General features: G+C 44.9%; 6 protein-coding genes across 6 annotated transcripts; 3 read left to right on the top strand and 3 right to left on the bottom strand.

The window, feature by feature from the left end:
- Window positions 1-841: 841 nt before the first annotated feature.
- Window positions 842-5,814, top strand: I203_102755 (uncharacterized protein; the record flags this gene model as incomplete). The annotated part of the gene is made up of 3 exons (XM_019147036.2): window positions 842-1,302; window positions 1,385-4,038; window positions 4,097-5,814. The coding sequence occupies 3 exons, from the start codon at window positions 842-844 to the stop codon at window positions 5,812-5,814; spliced, it is 4,833 nt and encodes a 1,610-aa protein (XP_019003586.2).
- Window positions 5,815-6,168: 354 nt separating this feature from the next.
- On the bottom strand, window positions 6,169-8,591 carry I203_102754 (glutathione-disulfide reductase; the record flags this gene model as incomplete). Its single annotated transcript, XM_019147035.2, has 12 exons — window positions 6,169-6,206; window positions 6,284-6,343; window positions 6,412-6,550; window positions 6,636-6,723; window positions 6,807-7,194; window positions 7,281-7,663; window positions 7,861-8,010; window positions 8,122-8,131; window positions 8,209-8,222; window positions 8,288-8,367; window positions 8,440-8,485; window positions 8,548-8,591. The coding sequence occupies 12 exons, from the start codon at window positions 8,589-8,591 to the stop codon at window positions 6,169-6,171; spliced, it is 1,440 nt and encodes a 479-aa protein (XP_019003585.2).
- A 613-nt stretch (window positions 8,592-9,204) lies between these two features.
- I203_102753 (uncharacterized protein) lies at window positions 9,205-11,233 on the bottom strand (the record flags this gene model as incomplete). The annotated part of the gene is made up of 9 exons (XM_065517176.1): window positions 9,205-9,264; window positions 9,371-9,448; window positions 9,519-9,654; window positions 9,738-10,129; window positions 10,215-10,450; window positions 10,550-10,559; window positions 10,649-10,876; window positions 10,983-11,085; window positions 11,181-11,233. 9 exons carry the CDS (start codon window positions 11,231-11,233, stop codon window positions 9,205-9,207), a joined length of 1,296 nt encoding a protein of 431 aa, XP_065373994.1.
- Window positions 11,234-11,969: 736 nt separating this feature from the next.
- I203_102752 (uncharacterized protein) lies at window positions 11,970-13,546 on the bottom strand (the record flags this gene model as incomplete). Its single annotated transcript, XM_019147034.1, has 7 exons — window positions 11,970-12,325; window positions 12,392-12,678; window positions 12,758-12,840; window positions 12,907-12,963; window positions 13,093-13,140; window positions 13,226-13,260; window positions 13,420-13,546. The coding sequence occupies 7 exons, from the start codon at window positions 13,544-13,546 to the stop codon at window positions 11,970-11,972; spliced, it is 993 nt and encodes a 330-aa protein (XP_019003584.1).
- A 915-nt stretch (window positions 13,547-14,461) lies between these two features.
- Window positions 14,462-15,800, top strand: I203_102751 (uncharacterized protein; the record flags this gene model as incomplete). The annotated part of the gene is made up of 3 exons (XM_019147033.1): window positions 14,462-14,590; window positions 14,695-15,033; window positions 15,090-15,800. 3 exons carry the CDS (start codon window positions 14,462-14,464, stop codon window positions 15,798-15,800), a joined length of 1,179 nt encoding a protein of 392 aa, XP_019003583.1.
- Window positions 15,801-18,121: 2,321 nt separating this feature from the next.
- Window positions 18,122-22,443, top strand: I203_102750 (uncharacterized protein; the record flags this gene model as incomplete). Its single annotated transcript, XM_019147032.1, has 5 exons — window positions 18,122-18,510; window positions 18,574-21,385; window positions 21,439-22,059; window positions 22,129-22,177; window positions 22,253-22,443. The coding sequence occupies 5 exons, from the start codon at window positions 18,122-18,124 to the stop codon at window positions 22,441-22,443; spliced, it is 4,062 nt and encodes a 1,353-aa protein (XP_019003582.1).
- Between the last annotated feature and the right edge of the window lie 78 nt (window positions 22,444-22,521).

Genomic DNA, 22,521 nt, shown 5'->3' with positions numbered 1-22,521 from the left:
AGACGTGTCCTCATCTCACGTATTCCCATGACCCATTCCCACAGTCGTTTCATTATCTCTTGACATGCATCAAACTCGTTGTCCCGTTGCCTTCCCAATGACTTTTCCATGATGCTGACAGAATGGTGATCCATTTGTGGGTTTGTGGGGTAATCCACAGGTCCAAGGTGCCTTTGGTTCGGTGTTAGCGTTGCTCAAGCCTGGAGTTGGACGACCTTGCGTCGCACTATATATTCCCTGATCCCCTCTCTCTCTGGAGGCAGCGGACGAGGGAGACAAGATGGGCAGTGAAGTACGTGTCAGACACACATCAAGATTGTCCGTTTCTGCTTTTGTTGTTGTCGTTGTTTACCCTTTCAACCTGAAACGCTGCAATCAGTCGTTGGATTAGATGGTATACTCAAATGAATAAAGTCGAAATCCCACGCGATAACCACACTCTGTACGTGGTGTGATCGGTGGCTCGTGTGCGGTTGCTTTGTGTGATAGCAGGTTATACCAGTGAGTACGTTGTGCGCGTATAGATGACACTCATACCGTGGTAGCAATTGAGTCTCATTCAACATCCCACAACATCCTTCCAATGTTGGGATCATGAATACATCCACATTCACAATTGGTACCATTTACAATCACAACATTGTCTCACACGCTCGTTAGCACAATCTTTGATGTCCCACTTCCGGCAAGTAGCCATGCGTTAAAATTATCAGATCATCTCCATTTACGACACCTAGACAACAACGCTTCGCGAAGAATCCAACGAAAATAGCTCAAACAACCCAAAGGATAACTCCAACACGACAACGAGAACAAACGAATAACATCCGCCCGTTACAAAATGGCAGCTGTAGCCTCACAACCTATACATGCTCACCAGCAGCATCAGCAGTATTACCAACACCAAAATCAGCAGCAGCAGCATCAGATGTATCAACATCATTCACAATCCATAATGGAGGATGCATCGGAAGACGATCACGACCACGACCCCCGTATGAATGGTTATGACGATGATGAAGATGATGATGAGTCTATAGAAGGTGACATCAACATGATGGATCCCGCCCATGCCCATTTCTACCACCAACAACAACAACAAGCTCTATACTATCAACAACATCAGCAACAGCACGGTAGTCAGATGGACCTCAATAACCCAGCAGGACCATCGTCAAAACAGAATATGAATAATCAGAATCAAGGTGGTCTCGAGGGAGAAGAGGAGATGTATAGTGATGAAGAGAGTGATACGGATAGTATGCCTGACGAGAATATCGATTTTAGCTTGACTTACGCTTTGTGAGTTCACCTACTCTCGAATAAAAGTCAAAATCATCGAAAGAATAGCTTGTTGACATTTGTCCACTTTATGAACATATAGACACACTTTCCTGGCTACTGTCGAAGGTCAAGCGTCGGTAGTGAAAGGTGATTCTTTGGTATTGCTCGACGACGCAAATTCGTATTGGTGGTTGGTACGAGTACTGAAAACGGAGGACGTAGGATATATACCTGCGGAGAACATCGAAACGCCTTACGAGAGATTAGCCAGATTGAATAAACATCGTAATGTCGATTTAGCAGCTGCTACTTCGTTAGAGAAACAAGCGGGTACTGTACAGGGAAGAGAGAAATTGAAAGATGTAATTGCCTCAAAAGCAAAAGGGTTAAGAAGGGATCTCAGTGGTGAAGTCAGTTCAGAATCGGGTAGTGGAGGTGGAAGAAGGGTGGTATTTGCTCCTCCAACCTATGTCGACCATCCTGGTGTAACGTGGTCAAGTGATGAAGAAGATGAAGATGAAGAGGGACATGAAGATGACGAAGGCGATATAGAGGTCGATCAAGTTGAGAATGAATCTACCCAACATCACTCGCAGCATGTTCAATCAGGCGATGTACGTCATGAAGCTGAAGTGCACAACATCGAACAAACCCTCGAGCCTGATTCGGAGATGGAGCCTGATGATGGGGTCGAATGGGCTGATAATGCTGCTATCGAAGATCAACGTAGAGTCATGGAACAGAAACAACGTCAATCTCAACCCTCTAGCACTGTCCAACCTAAATCGAACAATCCTTTCGCACCTAGAGAAAGCACTTCCAACACCATCGGACCTTCCGCATCCAACACATCTCTGGCTTCCAGTTCTGGTGGAAGTGCGACCATGGATCCTGCTCAAGCAGGTAACGAGACTCGTCGATTGACAGTCACACCCGCAGTCGCCTCTGGACCACTACTCCCATCCGCTATGCAAGCTCAGCAGAACAGCAATGCACGAAGCGTCTCCGGTCAATCTGCTCAATCAGTCCAATCTGTGTCCTCAGTGGTATCGACCGGATCTTCCCAGCGCAGTACTACGCCTACAAGCCCCGAAGAGATGAACAAGAAGGGCAAGAAGATGAAGAAGGGGAGCAAAGAAGAACTTGATAATGGTGAAAAGAAGAAAAGAGGTATGCTTGGAGGGTTGTTCCACCGTAAAGGAAAGGATAAAGGTGGTAAAGGGGTTTCAGGGCATGATGCTAGAAGCTCCGAAGAAAGTATGGTTAGTGGTGCTATAGAAGGTGGCCCTAATGGTCAACAACGCTGGTCAGAAGAAAGGACAGCACCACCATCATCACTATCTCAGCAACAGCAACAGCAACAACAGCAACCCTCTCAGCAATCGCAACCATCACAGCAGGTTCAGCAACAGAATGGTGGTATATCGTCTCATGGCTTACGATTACAGCAACAAGATCAAGCGAGGATGCAATCCTACACCTCGAAATATCTCAATAAATCCCCTTCGTCAGATTTGCATTCACCTACTGCAGAAGAAGCCGCCGCGGCTGTCGCACAGTCTGCTGCTGCTATGCGTCTGGCTGCAAGTATGGGCAACAGCATGGCCAACATCAATGGTAGTAACAACGGTGGAAGTGCGAATGGTGGAAGACCAAGTTCGATCATCTTATCGCCTAATCCCGCTGGACCACCTCTGTTGAACGTAATTAGAATTTTCGCCGGTGATCATATCAAATCTGAATCTTCCTTCAAAACCGCTTTGATAAACGAAACTACCTCTTCGTCAGATTTGATCAAACAGGCCATGCAACGATTCCACCTTACCATCAGTTCCTCATCAAGTAATACGATGGATAACGGTTATTTCATTACGATCCGCGATGTCAATGGAGAAGAATACGAATTGACCTCGGACGAGAAGCCTCTGATCGCTTTCCAAGAGGCGGTACAACGATGGGCGAGCGAATCGGATGAAGATCTAACTTCTAGGATAGGAGCTATCACACCTACAGTCAAACGATCTAGTGTCAGCAGTTTATCGAGCGTGATGAGTCTAACAAATCACCCGGCAATTGCTAAATTGGGTATGAATGATTTCTCGGATGACTCGACCGTCAAGATATACTTGAACAGACGTAGACCGGGATCGGTGCAACTGAACAACTCTAATCATGCTAGTTCAGGAATGCCAGAACCGGCAAGCGAATTTTCAAGTTACAGTACGCAACTATCGACTGTACAAGAATCGGAGGGCGGTAACGAATCTAGTCCAGAAAATCGTTCTGGAGAATGGACCAATGATGGTCAACACGTAGATGGGGATGTGACACCACCCGCGAGGGCTCAACCGAAATTCAATAACTCGTTATCGATACAAATCAATAATAATAACAATCACGAATTGTATGAAAGGCATTCGTCCCCCTCCGCAAGATTTACAATCCAGTTGATGATTCATCAAAACGATTTACCCGATAATTTGGTTTTTGACCCTTCGAGCGATTCGATCGTACCTAAATCACTGCTCAAGGAGAGACAAGTGCAGCCTGCTTCGAATGGGGATGATTCTAGAAAGAGGCTGTTCTTGGTACCCAGGAATGTCAATGTCATTGAAGCTATCGAACAGGGTCTAGAGAGATTCGGTATACAGGAGGGTGTGGTGGATGGTGGTGACGATGTGGAGGACAAGATTGGTAAGAGGAGGAGTGTCACTAGAGTGAGATACAACCTGGCGGTTGTCGCAAACGGTGAAGGTGAGTTATTTGATCACATACGGGTCGAGAAATACAACTGACATAAGAATTTTTGCAGAACGATCATTATCAACTTCAAGTCGAATCTTGGAAGCGTACGATCATCCACCGAATCTTCGACCGATGGAAAAGACCACTCCGGCTGAACGACGTCATTCGCGAGATTTGCAACATACTATTGGCTCACCGCATGATATCTTACCTACCGATCCCGTCTTTGTGTTACGTCGAGTACAAAACCATCAACAGCAACAGCAACGCGGCTCCAATGGTTTAGCAAATGCTAAGATAGATTCAGCCACTTCGACACCCAGACAATCGACGTCCTCCAGCAATGGTACTGATACTCGATCACCTGCTGAGATCATAGCTGCTCAACGAGCTGCCTCTCGAGCGAACCAAAAAGCATTGATATCGGCACATACAAACCAGACTCAAGGTGTTGATATCATCCTACCTGATCAAAAAGGGACTTTTAGGTCGTCCAGGTTGATCGAGAACGATGGTGAAGAAGTGGTGAGGTATTCGTATATCGATGGGGACGGTGAGACGTACGATATTTCGGAGTTATTGGAAGAAGAGTGGGGTGGTGATTCCCAACAACAGCCACAGCAGCAAAAGAGTAAACCAGCTTTGAACAGATTAGGAACAGACCAGTCTGCGTATATCACCGCTCCATCTACTCCTGAAGAAGGACTAGAAAAAGATAAAGTTCTGCAAGAATTGCCTGGTACGAGACAGAGGACGAACTCGCAATCTCAAGATATCCTAAAAGGGGTAGTACAAAGTACGGTTGAACAGGGTCAGGAAGAGAATTTACAAGAGAAGTTGATAAGGGTGATTGATAAAGTCAAATCTGGTTCTGTTAAAGGCTCGACTTCGAGTGAAGAAGTTGTCGCTTCTATTCAACAGCAGCAACAAGGTAATAGGACAGAGAGAGAAAGAGAATCACCTTCGCCCGGTAGACAGACACCTAACGGTAGATCTACACCCCAGCATCATCCGACATTATCTTCATTACCTGAAGGTAAGATGTCAGATCTGAACTCTACTCCTCGAGCTTCATCCAATAATACTTTCAATTTCGGTGATAATTCCAACGCTACTCCGCGATCTAATTCCAGGACAGGACAGTATAACTCGACTGCTCAATCGATCAATAAAATTATTTATTCCAGACATCGTCAACAACCTTCTATAGCTTCTATCATGTCTGACCTGGAAGGTCCAAACTCATCATCGAGGAGACAATCGACAAATCAGCATGATGATTCTTACGACGAGGATGAACATGATGATGGGACAGAAGGAGATAGATCATCTACACCTGTTACAGCTACGTCGTCTACCCATCCCACCCCACCCTTCAACGGTGCGGTCTTCACCCGAGCGGTATCGGGAAGTATCAGTCCGACGCCTAGGGGCGGACCCGTGAGGTACAAAGACGATTTTGGGATAAAGGAAATGATGGCTATCATTCAAATCAGAGCTAGAGAATATTTGCCTAGCGGTACAACGAATGGTGTGAAGAGAAGAGAAAGTGATAAATCCACTTCGTCGACATCGGGTTCGTCATCAAGCTTGAATGATGAAAAGAGGAAGAGGGAGGAAGAAGTGGAAGAATTGGATAGATTGTTAAGTGGAGAGAAAGTGAATTTGGACAGAGAAGAAGGTATACATCCAGAAATTAAAAACTGCTTCGAAAGTCAAATTAAGAGGTTGGAAAAGTTCGAAAATGATTTAGATGATTTATTAGCTCAAGTTGCTGGATTGTAATCGTAATGTAATCATTCAGGATCACAATGGAGAAAGAAGGATTTTTGGCTTCATTTTGATTGTTAGTATTGATGGGATATTTACTTTTGTGTTTCACGCCCTATATCTACTCATATGCTTGTGAGGTGATTGATTCCGTGTATAGTTTGTGGTTTTCAATTCTGGTTGAGAGGTATAACAAGTGTAATAAATTTGTATATAGTAAGATAAGATCTTCAGTAATTTCTAGCCGTTTATGAATATGCATGACTTGATCTTCGATCTGCAGCAAGGTTAGAGAATCTAATTTACGGAGATTATACGATAATGAAGGGAAAAGACAAATATTATTCATATCATCTCTACTTTGGATATCTATCTAAGAGTAACTAATTCCTCGGCTGACGTAGGGTCTATTGAGAAAAAAAAACAGGTATCAGTCATGTTACAAATGTATCTTCTTTTCCATGTAGGAATGCGAGGGACTCACGAATAGCAACACATGAATCGAAATCATCTTTAGTGGCTCCCATCTTAACGGCAACACCGACTAAGAACAGAGTCAATATCGATACGCAGATATTCTCCTAGCGGCTGATAAAGTAGAGCATTACTCACAACCTTGTAACATCTCATCACTTCCTTCACCAATGATATGTAACCCTACGACCTTCTCCTCAGGCCCAGTACAGATCAACTTGTATGAAGTGGGTTGCTTGTGGTTCTCATCCAACATCGCAAATGACATTGCTTTGAACTGAAGTTATAGGAGTCAAATCAGCAAAGATGTCTTCATGTCAGGCGTGAAGCTCGAGAAGCTCAAGATTAGACTATCCACTCACAGAAGTCTTGTATACCTTCAAGTTGTCTTTACCGAATTTCTCTTCTGCTTCCGGTTCTGACAAACCAACTGAACCGATCGTAGGGTGACTATAACCCATAACCCAAGACAGAACATAAGCACCAATCCTCTCCTCTCTCTATGTTATTATGTGTTGATACATCGTACTCACGAGAAAACAACCGAAGGAATATTCTCGTACGACAACTTATCATTCTTATATTTCTCTGGACCAAACAACCTATTCGATAATCTTCTTCCAGCAGCAATCGCAACAGGTGTCAAAAGGACTTTCCCAGCTACATCCCCTACAGCGTAGATGTTGGATACATTCGTATTTTGATAATCGTCCGCGATGATATCCCCTTTATCGTCAGTCTTGATTCCGATCTTTTCCAATCCCAATTTTTCAGTGTTGGCATGTCGTCCGATCGCCCAGAGCAATACGTCAACTTCTAATGGTTTGTCCAAAGAATCCACATGGACTAGGAGAGAACCGGATGAGGTCTTTTCTACTTTTTTGACATTGGAGGATTTATGGATGTTAAGTCCAGTTTTTTCTAATGACGGATAACCAACGGATCAGCATATCACCAGACAATCACTCAGGAGAAGAAATCAGACAAAGAAGCCAAGAATCACTCACCCATATATGGAACCAAAACTTCACTCAACATAGGATCAAAAGTTCTCAAAACCTGATCATGTCTAATGATCAAGTGAGTTTCCGTACCGAGAGTATTGAACACTCCAGCTAATTCAACAGCGATATAACCCGCACCGACCACGGCGACTCTCTTAGGTTGTTCTTCAATATCGAAAAAGCCATCAGAGTTTATACCGTATTGCGCACCTTCGATAGTCTCCTCTGAAGGGATGGTGGGTCTTCCACCAACTGCGACAGTGATGTTTTTCGCTTTGACCTGGTAAGTCTCTCCGTCCAAACCATCAATTTGGAGTGTGTTGGCATCGATGAATGAGGCGAAACCGGAATGATAATCTACTTTATCTTTCACCAGGTTGGTCTCGCTGTGAGTTTGGGGGTATCGTAGTGACAGTGTATCAAAATGCAGGAAGTAGAGGATAGAGGTGGAAGGTAGATGAAGGTCAGATCCAGTAAAGTAAGTGCGGACGGGTGGAGTGAATAGGAAAAGTGCCAAGTCAGCATAACAGATTCGGAATACCAGTTTGACATCATCACTGAGGAGCAACGAGCAAAGACTCACTAGATTCCGTTCAATCTCTTGATATAGGCATCTCTCTTATGTTTCAATTCCGTCCAATTGAAATCACCCGCGATTCTATTCCCTTCACCATCTTTACCGAACCCGTACGCAGCGGCTTTCCTGAGATTGTCGGCGATATCTGCGGTGTACCTAGTAGACGCAATGATGATGAGAAGCGGTTCAAGGAGTAAGGAAGACACAATTGGATGGTGAAAGATGTTTCACAAGTATGAGATATATGAAATGGATGGATCGACTTACCACATCACCTCTGTAATCCCCCATCAAACCATGATTGGTCAGCATCCCATGACATTCACCCTGTAATAAGTATCGGATAAGACCTACTCTTGGGAACACATCTACCAAAGAATGCATGGTCAGCATGACATGCCTTACATATAGAGCGGTACTTTTGCTGACTCACCCTACGTTCACACAAGTACCACCTAATTTAGGTGTAGCCTCTGCCAGACCGACCTTAGCACCATACGAAGCTGCTCGTCTCTGATTGAATCAAACAAGTATCAGCTGTGAAGCCACTTATAACCGGTCGACAGCTAGTGTGATCATACATACAGCAGAAGCCAATCCACCAGATCCACCACCGATGACGAAGTAGTCGCTGCAGTGATGAGAAAAGTGATGTTCAGCAAATAGCTAGAATAGAAAGGTGAGGGAACTCACTATTCCTCGATCTCAGAAGCTTGAGCTTTAGTAAGAGGAGGCATTCTGACTGATCTACTGGTTGCGAATGTCCTGTAAGGGAAGTACAGAGGTCTGAGAGTCTGCGATGATTTGTAAAGATAAGTGGAGGATCGCAAGACGGTAGAGCAAACGACAGGTTTCGTCGTGCTTGAAAATATCGATGATAGAGTAAAAGGTCGAATTTTGATTGAATGCTGTAGACTTGGTCGATGAGATGAACCAAGATGTACGATCCAGAGGGTGGGGGAAGTGATATCTATGTATAATCGACGAATGGATGCTTAGTCAACAACGTAAAAGAAAGAGAAGCACTTTTGAGATGTAATCGGTGGACATGCATGTAATCGGTGAATGGATATAATCCTACTGGTATGGCGCATTCTTCATTCCCCGAACACAAGGATTTAAGATTAACGGGTGAGTGATGAGTGACGGGCTATCTTCTGCTTACTTCAGCCTGCACACAATCTCCCCATACGTCAATAATCATCAACGTACTCATCTCGCAACAACAAATGGACATCTGTATGGCAATGAACGAGATTAATGCATGGTTGCTAGGAGTATCCATGAACAAAGATCGATCAACAGCAGATAACTCATACCAACCCAAAAAATCGTCACTAATGGCACACGTCAATTGAAACCATCGAAATGATCCAATTCAAATGCCTTTTCAAGACGACGCAGAGCAAGCTAGTTGCGAAAGCGCAAAATGGCGAACAATCAGTGGGATCATTCTTGTCCTTGTCCTAGACTCAGACCAAGTACGCATTCCTGTACTTGGGCTTGCTAAGCTCACCTGTAAGATCTCTCGCTTCTGAGTGAAAATGAACCTGAATCTACAAGGTAGTGGATCCGCATCTAGGGCGAGTGGGTTCTTTGACCCAAAATACACCAATAAGCAAGTAGGGCTATGGCTATGGCTTTATGAGAATCAGACAGCTCACGATATGAACGCCATTATCAATCATCTTGTTCATCAAGATTGTGATAGCTTGAATCTCTTTAGGGTCATACTTGAATTTGAGGGCTATAGGCGATAAGTCCAATATGAAATAAACTCCAGCATTTGCACCGATGTACCTAAGGTAGATGTATTTAACATTTAGTAATGACTGCTGGCTGGAGTGTACGAGTCAGGTTGTGCGAAAAGACTTGAGACTTACGGTAAATTATGGAACTTGCACCATTTCGCACACAAATCCATATTCTTCCCAATCTCCGACCTATTCCTTTCCAATAAACCCAATAATCTACGTTTATCACTCAACAATTCGCTGAGGGCGGCATCCGTTAATCCGCTAATGGGACTAGCCATCATGCTTCTCCTTACTTGTTCTCTCAGTTGGGTATTCTCACTAATCAATAAAGCGGCTTTTGCACCTGAACACCCCAAATCTTTTGTTGGTCCTCCCAAAACATGGATTTTATCGATAACGTCGGGAGAGCGATATTCAGGTAAGGATAAGATACTAACGAAGTCTTGAGGGGAAGGTGTGTCAGTCGAGGGGAATACTGTATATGCGAATATTTCATCGACTATCAGGTGTATATTACGCTTTATGCAGACCAAGGTCAAGTTCAAGATCAATATTAGCGAGATGAGCAATATGAAGACGAGTTGAGATGAAAAGAGTACACACCTTTTTCACTAAAGATATATAACCTTTGATGGCTTCTACTGAATAACATTTAGGTATTGGATTATGCGGGTTACAAAGTATAACACATTTCACCTCTGTCCCTTCTTTCGATGAGGATCTAATGGTTTCTTCCATGTATGGGATGACATCTGGTGAGATCGAATCGACCTCGGAGGGAATATGGGACAAGACCATTCTGGCCAGAGCGGGATATTCGATATCTCTCGTATAGTCATCTAGTCAAAATCGAACAGAACAAAGAACGTGATTCACATCAACCTCTGAGTTGCCGGGAGAGGGCACGTCATACCATTTCATCAATGTGCTCTACTCACGATAGAATGGCTATACTCCGATGACAGTCAATCATCTCAATCCACTAAATTGATTTTGGTTTCGATCCCAGATCAAAAGATAGTAAAAGATGAACTTACAGTAGATAGCAAAACACCTTGTCCGGGATCACATAAATTCCAAATTAAACTAGCCAGTAAAGCTCCTACTCCAGGTCCGGTAACACTATTCTGTCTTGTAACTTTGACCAAGGGATTTCTTAAATTGATATAATCAGGTAAGAGATCTTCCAACTGAGGTACAGATGATCGTATGAGGGTAGCACGATATTTTACATGTTGAACATTGATTTTCCCATTTTGCAATACCTACAAGGGTAAAAGCGAAGACGAAATATTCCATCATCGATCGGGTGAATATGTTATCGTTATCAAGACTGTTTCTGCTTTCAACCAACTGTAATGCTCAACTCACGGGAATTACATCTTCGCTCAACAGTGAATTTTCAGCTGTAGACAGATTTATAGTTCCATCTGGATGTAATTTCGGATCGTAATATGCCCCTTTGGGTGCCGGACTATATATGTCATGTATATGACATATGATTTGTTAGCCGACCCATCAATACTTATCGTACAAATTATATGTACTGGGAGCAAAATGGTCACTTACAATGGACTTGATTTGAAGCCTTCCAACCTCTTACTTGCTCTCTTCGATAACATCCCGATCCTTGTCTCGAAATGCAATAACAATGACAAGAACTATAAGGATCTTCAGGCGATTGTATGTTATGCAAACTCATCCCTCCTCTCATCTTCCTATTTCTCTGTTTGTATATATATATCCACGAATATATATGATCAAAAATGTATGTGGGCGGAAAATATCCGTCTATTGATGAGGTCAGATCTAAGAGGTCTTACTACTCTTTCGGTCAGATCCGATAAATACCCCACCCACCCACTCTCACGTAAAGGTTCGACACTTGAGTACAGATACCAAAGTACAAGTGCAATTCGACTCCTGGAGCATGATGACTGGATTCACCATCCACAATCTAGTACTCGGATTGGTCATGAGTCCGATTCAAGGGAGCGAAATATTGTCATACGTAATTTGAGACAGAACGCAGGTGGTCATCACGAGTATTTGTTCGAATGGCCTTATTGGAGAGCATCCGAGGGAGTTGCATTAGTCATAGTACCTCCAAAACTGATAGTTATCACGTTCAAGCACTCCGACCTATGATCAGTCTCATCAGATATCAGATAATACTCGAAAAGAATGCCATAGTTGATGCATGGAAGAAAACCACGATGTAGGCTTTGTTTCGACCTTTATGACAATCTGCCACGCAAATGTCGTAAAGGATGGTGACAGCCTTGTTCTCATATTGGTCATGCATCATGGAATAGACATCATCTTTCTCTGTCTTATTTTCACTTTCAGCAGGTCTATCTAATCCTCATCCATCCTCTCATCTTCGACCACACCCGTACTTGCACTTTCATCCCTCTTGAGCGCAATCAAACCCTCTAAGAAAGCCTTGACGCTCTGACCAGCATTCTCGGGTAATCCCAATTCTCTCATCATCCCACCAGGTAATCCACCTGATCTAAGCGCGTTGTCCAGCGAGGCTATCGCGTCGGTAAATTGAGGCGCGGAAAGAATGGGTAACAAGTCCTGGGCAGAGGGATTAGGGGGAAGATCTAAGCCTTCGGGTAATAGGGGAATGATCGTAGGTATCAGAGTTGGGTGAGTAGTAAGTAGAGTTGACATTTGGATGGGAGATAGGACGTCTGTCAGTCTCGCATCTGAGAAGAGTAGGAATCACAAACCATATCAGCTTTTGCTCTGTCGTCATTCTGAGTTGCACATACCATCTTCTGCAGGAGCAAGACCACCACCTCTGGCCCACTCAGCTAACATCCTAGCCATTTGATCTTGACTATTATCCGCTCCACCACCTTGAGCGGGCGTGTCCTCGACTTCCATCCCACCTGCAGCTGAGCTACTGCCGGCGGCGACGGCAGGTGTACTAGCCGAAGCGGCCGATCGAGGTGCGGGCTCGGGATGAGATAATCTTGGTGCACCGGGGGTAGGAGGCCATGACCTCTCTTGAGTTCTTTGTGGGGTCGAGGGGATAGGGAGGGGTGCTGAGCCGATCCTATATCAATAAAACAAATCACAAACCTGTCAGATGACACGAAGCTGATTGATTAAATAACGCGGATTATGTAGCTGACCTATAAGAGGGATCTTGAATCAGATGATCGATATCCACTTGAGCTCTGGAGATGACTTGTCGTTCAGACTTCTGGATCCAGAACTATGTTCGAAAGATTACAAGAGTCAGCCACATACATTTGCGGATAGGTTGATTATCGCAACTTACGAAGTACTTTTGATCGGAACTTGAGAATTTCAGGATATGGGTTCGACCGGAAGGGTCCTGTCGACAGTAGTAGGACGTAGTCAGTATGGATACAGTCTCATTGAGTGGACTGTGATGGAGGAAAGGAAAGGATAAGGAAGGTGGATATGATCATATAAGGTAATGGTCTTGTCTCCTGGAACTCACTTGCTCGACTTGGGTGAAAGTAGCTTCACCAGGGAAGATGAGAAGTTCCTATGTAGCAGTTCGATAGATATCAGCTGTTTGGCCAGTCCTATTGAACGGCAACTGATACTGGTAACAGTGAATCGATACTCACATCTTCAACTTGGCCTGTGACTCTATTCTTCCAAGCTATCAAGCGATGTTTAACGTATCAGCCGTCACATTCTCCCAGCTCTCATAACTCTTTTAGCACAACTTAGACATCACTTTTATCCATACCGGCCATTGTACATGGTTCACCCGTCCTGCACTCAAACAGTAGATGTGGATAGTAGTGGACGAACTCACAGAAATGAGTAAACTCCCCATCTTCCGACCTCAACTCCAACACTCCCTTCTCAGGTAAAGCATCTACAAATTTACTTCCCTCCCTTCGGTGAGATTTACCAGCTGCGATTGAGATCTGGGCTGCCATATTGAGTTGAATTTGATGTTAATGTATCTCTGCAATAGATCGATTGTGATACCCGTGAAGAGGAGAGAAGTATGATATGATGACTGTCGTGTCGCTGACGCGGTGGTTGATTTCGGTGAGGTCCGAGGTCCAAGTGCACGTACCGTACTGTACCGTACTGTACGTGGCAGTGAAATCGAAACAGCTATAACACAAGTCATCTCGGTCAACATACTTTGATCCTTTGCGCTCAATGTTCCCCTCAATGCAAGATTCCAACAGCGCATATGACGTTTCTATATGGTACCCGAGTCCACGACATTCGAATGCACTCGTATCGAGTCGAAGAAGACCAGGGGTGGAGTGTCTTTCGGTTCACTACAAGCAGGAACGATCGTACCCCTTCTCTACCCTGTCCTTCCTACTCTCTCGTCAGCTCACATTCACACATCAAGCAGAGATGACCGACTCCCACGGCTCATCTATATCACACACCTGTGCGGACTCATTGAAAATCACTGCACCCTCCGCACCTCATGGTAGATGCGGCCCCCCACAGAGCCAACCCAGCCTACCCACCTGAGACATTCCTTGAACTATATTTCCCAAAAAAACATTCCAGAAATGTAGTATGTACGTCCTCTCAAGTGGAGGTCGACCACATCCGCTCTTCCCTCTCACAGAGATATAACCGTCACAGTATCTCATTCTTCTTGTTGTTTCTTTTTCTTCTTGCATCTCACCACCAGCCCCAACTTATTTCTTGTCCTTCTGTCTATCTCGTACTGTGCTTTGACCTGTCAATAGACCTGTGTTTGACTGTCCATATTACATCCGTGGATGAAACGACTCTCAGGGATCTTCTTGGTATGTGAACATTAGTTATCGTACAAAATATTGCCACCCATTCCATATTGCCTATATTTGTGCTTCAAGATGCCTCATTCGACTACTCGTTGGCACACCACCACCCTCTCTACTACCCAAGAAAACAATCTCGTTACCTCATCTCGAAGGCCCAATGGGTATGAGGGTATCCTAAACGGGGACAGCTCATCTAGACTGGTAAATATATCATCTTCCCTCGTATCACCGCAATACGTTGATCGCTACTTTCCCATCCTACTATTACAATCGCAGCTAACGAGCGTCTCGCTGTTGTGCTTCAGGAACCAACTCGAATTACCCATACGCTCACTACTCAGTGTACCACCAAGACTACACATCGCCGGAAATCCCATTCTCATAGGGACAGAAATCGAGATAGAGATCGAATCCATTCCCACCATCATCATCACAGAGAGAATACTCCTCGACCTTACCACCCCTCTTCTGAAAACGAAGGTAACATCCCGAACCGAGGTGGCAGGATCATCACACCTGTCCCGAGAGGTCAAGGTCGCTCAGTCGAAGAGACCGATCAGCAACTCGCTCAAGATTCATTGATGCTGGAAAGTGCCAATTGGAGTCTCGAAGAGATCCAAGCTTATATCGATAGAATGGCGATTGTACGTATCAGCTCACATATTGAAGAGAGATGACAAGCTGATAGGGAAATCTCCAGGACGAAACCGAAACGATCACTCGAGCTTGTCCTTCGCCAATTCCAGACCAAGCGTTACTTCTCTCTCCTTCGTCAAACTCGTCTTCTTCCTCGACCTTAGTCCCCCAGCCAGCGGTGGAAGAAGCAGATGGGAACGACCGAAGGGTTCGATTCAACTTACCTGAATCTATAAACCCCATGAGATTATTACAACCTCATTTCAAGGATCACCTCATCGATAACAAGGTGACCATCTTTGGTCATGTGGCGATTCATCCTGGACCTGATGAGCTCTTTCAACGACCACAAGAATCGGGTGCCATTACTCCCGCACCCTTCGCTTCGAAGGAGGCTGAGATCAAGGTCAAGAACAGGGATAGAGGTAAAACGTATTTTCCCAAATTGAATGGACTCAGACCTTTAACGAAGATCATCAACAACCAGATCATCAACAACCATGATAGTTCAAAAAGAAGAATGGACAGAGTTACACATCCAGAGGATCTAACGAACTCTGAAGAAAGACTTCGAACTGAAATCAAGAGGTTAAATGATCATTCAACTCAAGAAGAAGGTAGAAAATTCATTTTGGATATAATCGAAAATAGATTATCCGAAATCGATTATAGAATCGAACACGAGTTGAACCAAGATAAGAAAAGAAGGTATAGGGAATTGAAATGGGATTTGACAAAATTGTTCATGGAGGTTAGGGATGCCCAACAAAGTTAGGCGATTCTTATGGCAACACCTCAAAATGGTGATTCTCCACTGCGTTCTGCCTTCTGGTTTGTGGTTTTGCTGTATTCGCATTTTGTTCTTGAATTTTTGCTTCCATATCAACCAGGAAGGGAGAAAAAAACGCTACAACTTGTTGTTCCAGATAGAAAACAAATGCTTTACAATGTTATAAATAGGTTGTCCTTGTTCGGTCTGCGTATTCCGTATTTCTCGCCGTACCTCTGAATCACAATATCAATATAAAATGAACGCAATGTTACCTGTGTGTATATACAATATGTTACCGATTCAGCTCATGTTGCAACTTTCCCTTCTTTATGCGGTCATCACAGTCAATCGTCGATGGTACCTGTTTAGTCAACCGGGTGCCTCCGACTGATACCTCCGAGATCAGAATTCACTACTGTATTGGACTATTCACTATTCCGTGTGATAGCGAACGGGAGCTCCTTTGTCACCTCATTCGATACTCAATCTTGCATGACATGTAACGTATGAAACGGTTCCCATGCAGATTCTGATGATGATATGATGCGATCGTGACGAGACGCATTCGACATCACTTCGTATTCCAAAGAAAAGAAAGAAAGAGGACATGATTTTTAATTAATTCCCCGCTTGGATACTGTGTCCATCTGCTTACATGCAACCAGCGAGCGGGACGACAAGGCGAATGATTTTTTTGGAATCGCAGCGCAGCATGTAATCTTACTCGTGCATAGCACGTTTCAGAATAGGCGAATGACGAAATGATTCGGGAGAGGGTTCCTGAGCCCGGGAAAACCTGAATGCATCCCTTGGAATGGAAATTCCCATCAAAATAAAACCAATATCAACATGGACAGATTAAGTGGAATGGCATGGTTGTAGTTTGCGGTCGTCCTTGTCGTTTTCATGTGTAGACAAGATCAATTGGAAAGGAAATTGTACAAGTAGAAAAGTCATCATCCGAACGGACGAACAGACGGTGCAGTGTAGCTTAAGACCTCTCGCACTTACCCAGATCTCTAAAAACTCGAGCCGATATACCGAAGACCAACTTCCACTTTCACTTCGACAAGTGAACATCACCAACTCCAGGCAGTGAGGAGGAATCTTGTCCAAGAGGAGGCCCCTACTGTGGAGTGACTTTGATAGAGAGGCCTTCAACGGAGACGGAATTGATTGATTCCGATTAGTATGAATTAGAAACAGCAGAAAAATTGAAAGAAAGGGTTAAAGGACCCCCATCAGACTGCCTTTGGCACAAAGACGAGTACAGCATCACATATCAACAACAAGTAAGATAGACAAAGCATCTCAGATGAGGAGGTGACAAAAGAGGTCAAGTGGGTATACTTAATAGTACGTCAGACCTACTGAGTCGATCTGAAGCGATCTTCAAGATTCATGATCTGACATATACTGTTGTTTCAATCTTAGTCTGATCGATCATCGGGTCACATCAATCAACATCAGATCGGACCCGAACATCTCTCCGCGGCAACATAGAAAAACCACGACCACGACCTTTTCTCCTCTCTTCCCTTCTCTGCCCATCACCATCGCCATCACCATCACCATCACGATCAATATTCCAGTAAAAGTCCCTTTTGGCCCGAACGTCATTTGATGATCACCCACCTAAAACCCTTGACCACCAGGAATCAACCAGACTGTGTTATGACTGATCGGTTGATGGGACCGAGCGAATCTACGACAACCACTTAAATAGAAATTTGTTTCACACACGATCCAAATATAACGACTTAAAACGTGCTCTGCCCGTCAAACGACATTCATTTATAAGTTGCGTAGTGTGAACGTCAGAAGAGAAGAGGAAGGCGAACAAGGATCCGTGAGTCTTTCTTAAAGATGAGGAGGATGGTGAGAATGATGATGAATGGTATCATCTAATCTCGTGTTTCCTCTTGGCAGAATCGAATTGGTGATTACGCAGATCATTCACTAAAAGTTACTTTTGGGTTTAATCTATCCTACTTTCACATCGATCGTGAGCTCAACATCGAATAGAGACCAAGGTGGTATACACGATAAACGATATATATATCAAAATTCAATTACCGCAGCCGAGTCACCGAGCGTTGAGGATAGGACCGAAGATCGAAGCGAACCACTTCCTTACTCCTACTCACTCACCTACCATCGACCCTCCCTTGTCAACTTTCTTCTCTCGACTTCCACTCCGTCCATATACTACATCATCAATCAGATCTATCGTATTCCCACTCACAGAGGGAAGAAAAGTGAGAACATCTTCTTACTTTTCGCTATTCGTGCTTGACACTTGAGTATCCCAAAGGGCCAGGGTCATGCGTCTCATCAAGCGTCGATCATCAACCAGTCTATCTCAACAAGGATCTTCGACTTCTTTTGCTACTTCCCCCATAGATACTCTTACTCCCACCCCGGTCGCTGTCCCGCCTCTTCCATCTTCTTCTACGTCCGACGATGGACCATCTTCGTCTCCCACAAAGAGCGGTAGCCTCAGGGGAAGGAAGAAAAGAGACAGTCAGGAGATGAAGTATCCTCCGACGTCGTTTGGACAGGGTGGAACAGGATGGAGTTTCGGTAGGATGAGAAGCTTCAAGGGCAAACCAAGAGCGAGTCAAGATGGGACGGTATCAGGTTCCGAAGATGAGGGGAATGTCGAAGGGAAGGGAAAGGGGAAGAAACCTTTGTTGGACACCTTGAATGTCAAGTAAGTAAAATCCTCATTCATCGTCTCTAGTGCGAAGATGCTTATGATCCTGCTTCAACGTAGCTCCTTGCCCATTCCAACTCCAGTATTCTCTTCGTCCCCTGTAAACTACTCTATCCCATTACATGCCAAAGCTCCCGTCACACCAATTCCCCCACCCACTCCGCCTTACCTTCTCGATAACGTTGCCACTCCCGACTTTACAGAATCTCCGTCTTTAGGTTCATCCCTTTCCTCTCAGTATCCTTATCCTCAGCCAAATCAACCTCTTATCGCTTTCACTCCCAGTGCTTCCAACCCAGCCCCAGTGGCGGCTCTGGCGACAGCTCAGACGGAGAGCATCTTTCCCCCATCTGGATCAAGACCACCTTTGACCACTTCTGCGTCCACCAACTCTTCGGCGCCTTCTTTCGAAAGTGGAGAATCGTCGTACCCGTTTATCCCTCGGGGCGATGATAATCAACCTCATAAACGGGTCACTACTAGTCCTACATCACCTCGTAAACTCACGAAGCGACGTCCGGTATCAGTAGTATATGATCAGGTGGAGTTAATGGAGCGTCCGTCAACGTCACCCGATCAAGGTTCGTACGATCCTCGGCCTTTTCACAACTACAACAGTTCTCCAAACATCTACACCGTTCTTAGCGCACCTCTTCAGCCATCATCCAATCTCCCGCTGCCCGAGGGAGCGGCACCTCCACACCACCTCAATTGGCCGCTAAATCGAAATCCGTCTTGCTCAACTAATGCTTCTTCAGGTTTGACTCCCTCGACGGACGAATCCGGTACACTCGAGACACCTAACAACGCAGTTCTCATTCCCGGTCAAGGAGAAGGTAATCTATGGGAGAGAATCGGAGAACCTAGACCACCTCTATCTAGAGCTTCCACATTCTCGTCCAAAGAAGGTGACGATGGAACTATACATATATTCAAAAGAGAAGGGTATTTTCAACAGACGAATAGGAGAGATATATCATCCTCTAGTGGGGGAACTCAGACGGAAAATGGAAAATTTCAATCTACAGCATCGACAGATTCATCTCCCACTTTCCATAGAACCGCCTCGGGTGCCAAATACACTCCTACAGTCTCATCCGGAAGTGATGTTACCGCTCGTCAACCTAGGAGTATACGAGTATCGACCTCAAATTTGGAGTTGAAGACTAACAAGAGTGAAACTCTTATCTCCCCTACTTCTTCCCTGCAGAGACGATCTGTCGCTTTCGAAGTACAACCGATTGCCCCTGAAGACACTAATCGACACAATCAAGATGGCAATTCCAGACCTGTTAGACCCCCTCTTACGCGATTGAGGTCGAGTAGTCTGGGAGCGATATCAATCCAAACCAACTCGGTATATAGCGTAGGAGAAGTCACCGAAGCTACCATCGCTGTTGTCAGTCCTGCTCGACCTTTGGAGATTACCGGTATTACAAGCGAACCAGCAACGATCAGAGGGGGAATAGCGGGGATGCTAGCTGATTTCGAGAATTCGTCGGAAGCTGTTAGAAGAGCATTTGAAAATGAGAGACAAAGAGGAGATTGGCCTTTATCATTTCCTGAGGAGGATCCTGTTCCACGAATTCCTGTGAGAAGGATACATACAGCTCGACCTGCTCCTCCACCTCGTCTGGCATCTCCATTGAAGAAGAACGCTCGACCACCTCTCTCACCTATCTTACGCTCATCAATTAGCTCAAACTCCCCAAAGAAGCTTGTCTCATTCAATGCCAACACCAACACGACCGGAGATGAAGAAGTCGCGCAGTCTTCACCCAAGCGACCATCCATGCCATCTCGATCTAGTAGCTTGAGTCGACTGTGGAGACGACTAAGTACGGGAGGATCAGGAGTCAAGATGAAGAAGAGCAAATCTTCAATGGAAAATCTGAAAGAAGGCATACCGCCTGTCCCGCAGGTCAAGAAGAACGAATGGTATGGGAGTTTGTCGGATTCACCTACCAAGATGGCCTCGAACAGCTTGGAAAAAGTCATGTCGACACGAATGAGAAGATCGAAAGGGTCTCTTGATCTGACGTCGATCGAGAAAGAAAACCCCGACTTCTTATCGTCCTTGAGACCATTAATCTCGACAGAACCCGAAAGACCCACCACACCATCTTCGACCAATTCCAAGCGATCGAAAGGTAAAAAGAGGATGTCTTCAATTCCTCCACCTAGGGCTCAATCCGTTCCACTACCAATTAGAAGCGATACTCCTCCAGTAATCCCACCTTTATCACCTGCCCCACCGCTCAGAAACCGTTTGCCTTCACCTGGACTTGCACCTGTCCTATCTGACCATTTACCTCCTGTATCAGACAATCTCAATGCCGCCGAGGCAGGATCCTCGACAAGTACTCCTGCACGATCATTCCGCAAGCTCTCTGCGCCTCCTTCGAGCGGCAGTGCATGGAAAACACCACTGGGACCCTACACTCCGCCACTGTCAGCAATAGTCAACGATTATTTCCGTGATCTCAAGACGTCCACTTTGTTAGAATCATCTGAAAGTATTTTCAATAGAGAAGTGACTTTGCACCGAACGTCTCTGCATGAAGATAAAGAATATCAATCGTACGATGCTAAACGTCGATATAGGCAGTCCTTGGTGGAGATCAAAGATGATCAGGCCTTTCAAGCTACTGTTGAGGAATTGGTCAAGCTGGAATCGGATGGTAGAGTTAGAATTACCAGGGCTGGTGGAGCTGCATTGAGAAATGATCAGATAACCCCGATGTATAGGACACCGTCGAAAGATTTGCTGGAGAAACAAGCCAGACAGGAGAATATCAGGGCTTGGTTCGTTACTAGGGAATTAGTACAAGGAGAAAGGAGACATGGCAGGTTGTTGGCCAAAGGAGTTGCAGTGAGTTTGTGAAATTGTTGGAATACCGATTATTGTTAATGATATATACATAGGCTGTTCGACTCGCTGCTCAGGGTCACAAAGATCTACCACCTGTTCCCCCCTTACCTACCGACGAAGATGCAGTCATCCCTCGACCAATTCAATCGCTTGGTCATGCTAGATCGGGTTCGGGGAACATCAAAACTCCATCTAGATTGAGAAGATCCCGAACTTCCAATCCTAGCTCGAGTACCAATACACCTGCTCCGTCTAGACCTACATCAGTCACTTCATCTCCCACATCCACTTCTGTACCATTACCGCCTTTACCTACTGCATACTCCTACACGCCAATAGAAATCCTGTTGATACAATTACCCAAATTGTATTCGTTGAGTCTGAAATTGTCAGAGAGGTTCGAACATGATCCTTCACCTTATGGAGTTGCCGACGCGTTCGTCTCGATGGAAGAATACATAACGAAAGAAGTGTCAGAATGGGCCAAGAGAATAGGAGAGGTTGTATATAGTGGGATAGGCGATGAGTTGAATAAGGTCTTGGAGAATCAGAAGTTGTCTTTGTCGACTTCTAAAAGAGGCAGAAGGAGGATATCGGAAGGTGGGACTGGAAATGACGGGTTGAATACGGAGGGTGAAGAGGAGGAGGAGGATAGATTTAAATTTGCCGATATTGTGAGTACACATGTTGACGATCTCTAACAAGTGGGAGGGAGTGTGATCCTGACCGACTGGACTGGGTAGATCATCGTACCGATTCAACGAGCTTCCAGGTACAAACTTCTATTCCAAGGTGAGCTGGCGTCCTTTCCTGACACATATATTGATGACGGATGCTGATCTCATGTTTTTTCGACCATTTCATCAGAATTATCTACCAAATTAACACCTACATCCCACACATCGCTCAAGATCCAACGAGCTCTCGAAGCTTCCATACGACTAGCGAGCGAGTGTGATCGATGTCAGAGTTTCGATTTGAACGCCTTACGAAGACAGGGTAAGAAAGGAAAGAGAGTTAGACCTGTTAGTGTTGGCCCTGGTGTAGGAGTCTGGTAAAATGTCTCCTACCAGTCAGTGTTCGTGTATCTGTATTATGCTATAAGGTATCTGTATCAATGTCGACCACAAAACTTC

The sequence above is a fragment of the Kwoniella mangroviensis genome, assembly GCF_000507465.2.
Source record: "Kwoniella mangroviensis CBS 8507 chromosome 1 map unlocalized Ctg01, whole genome shotgun sequence".
Taxonomy (NCBI): domain Eukaryota; kingdom Fungi; phylum Basidiomycota; class Tremellomycetes; order Tremellales; family Cryptococcaceae; genus Kwoniella; species Kwoniella mangrovensis.
The sequence above is the reverse complement of the archived record's forward strand: the minus strand, read 5'-3'. Positions and strand labels throughout refer to the sequence as shown.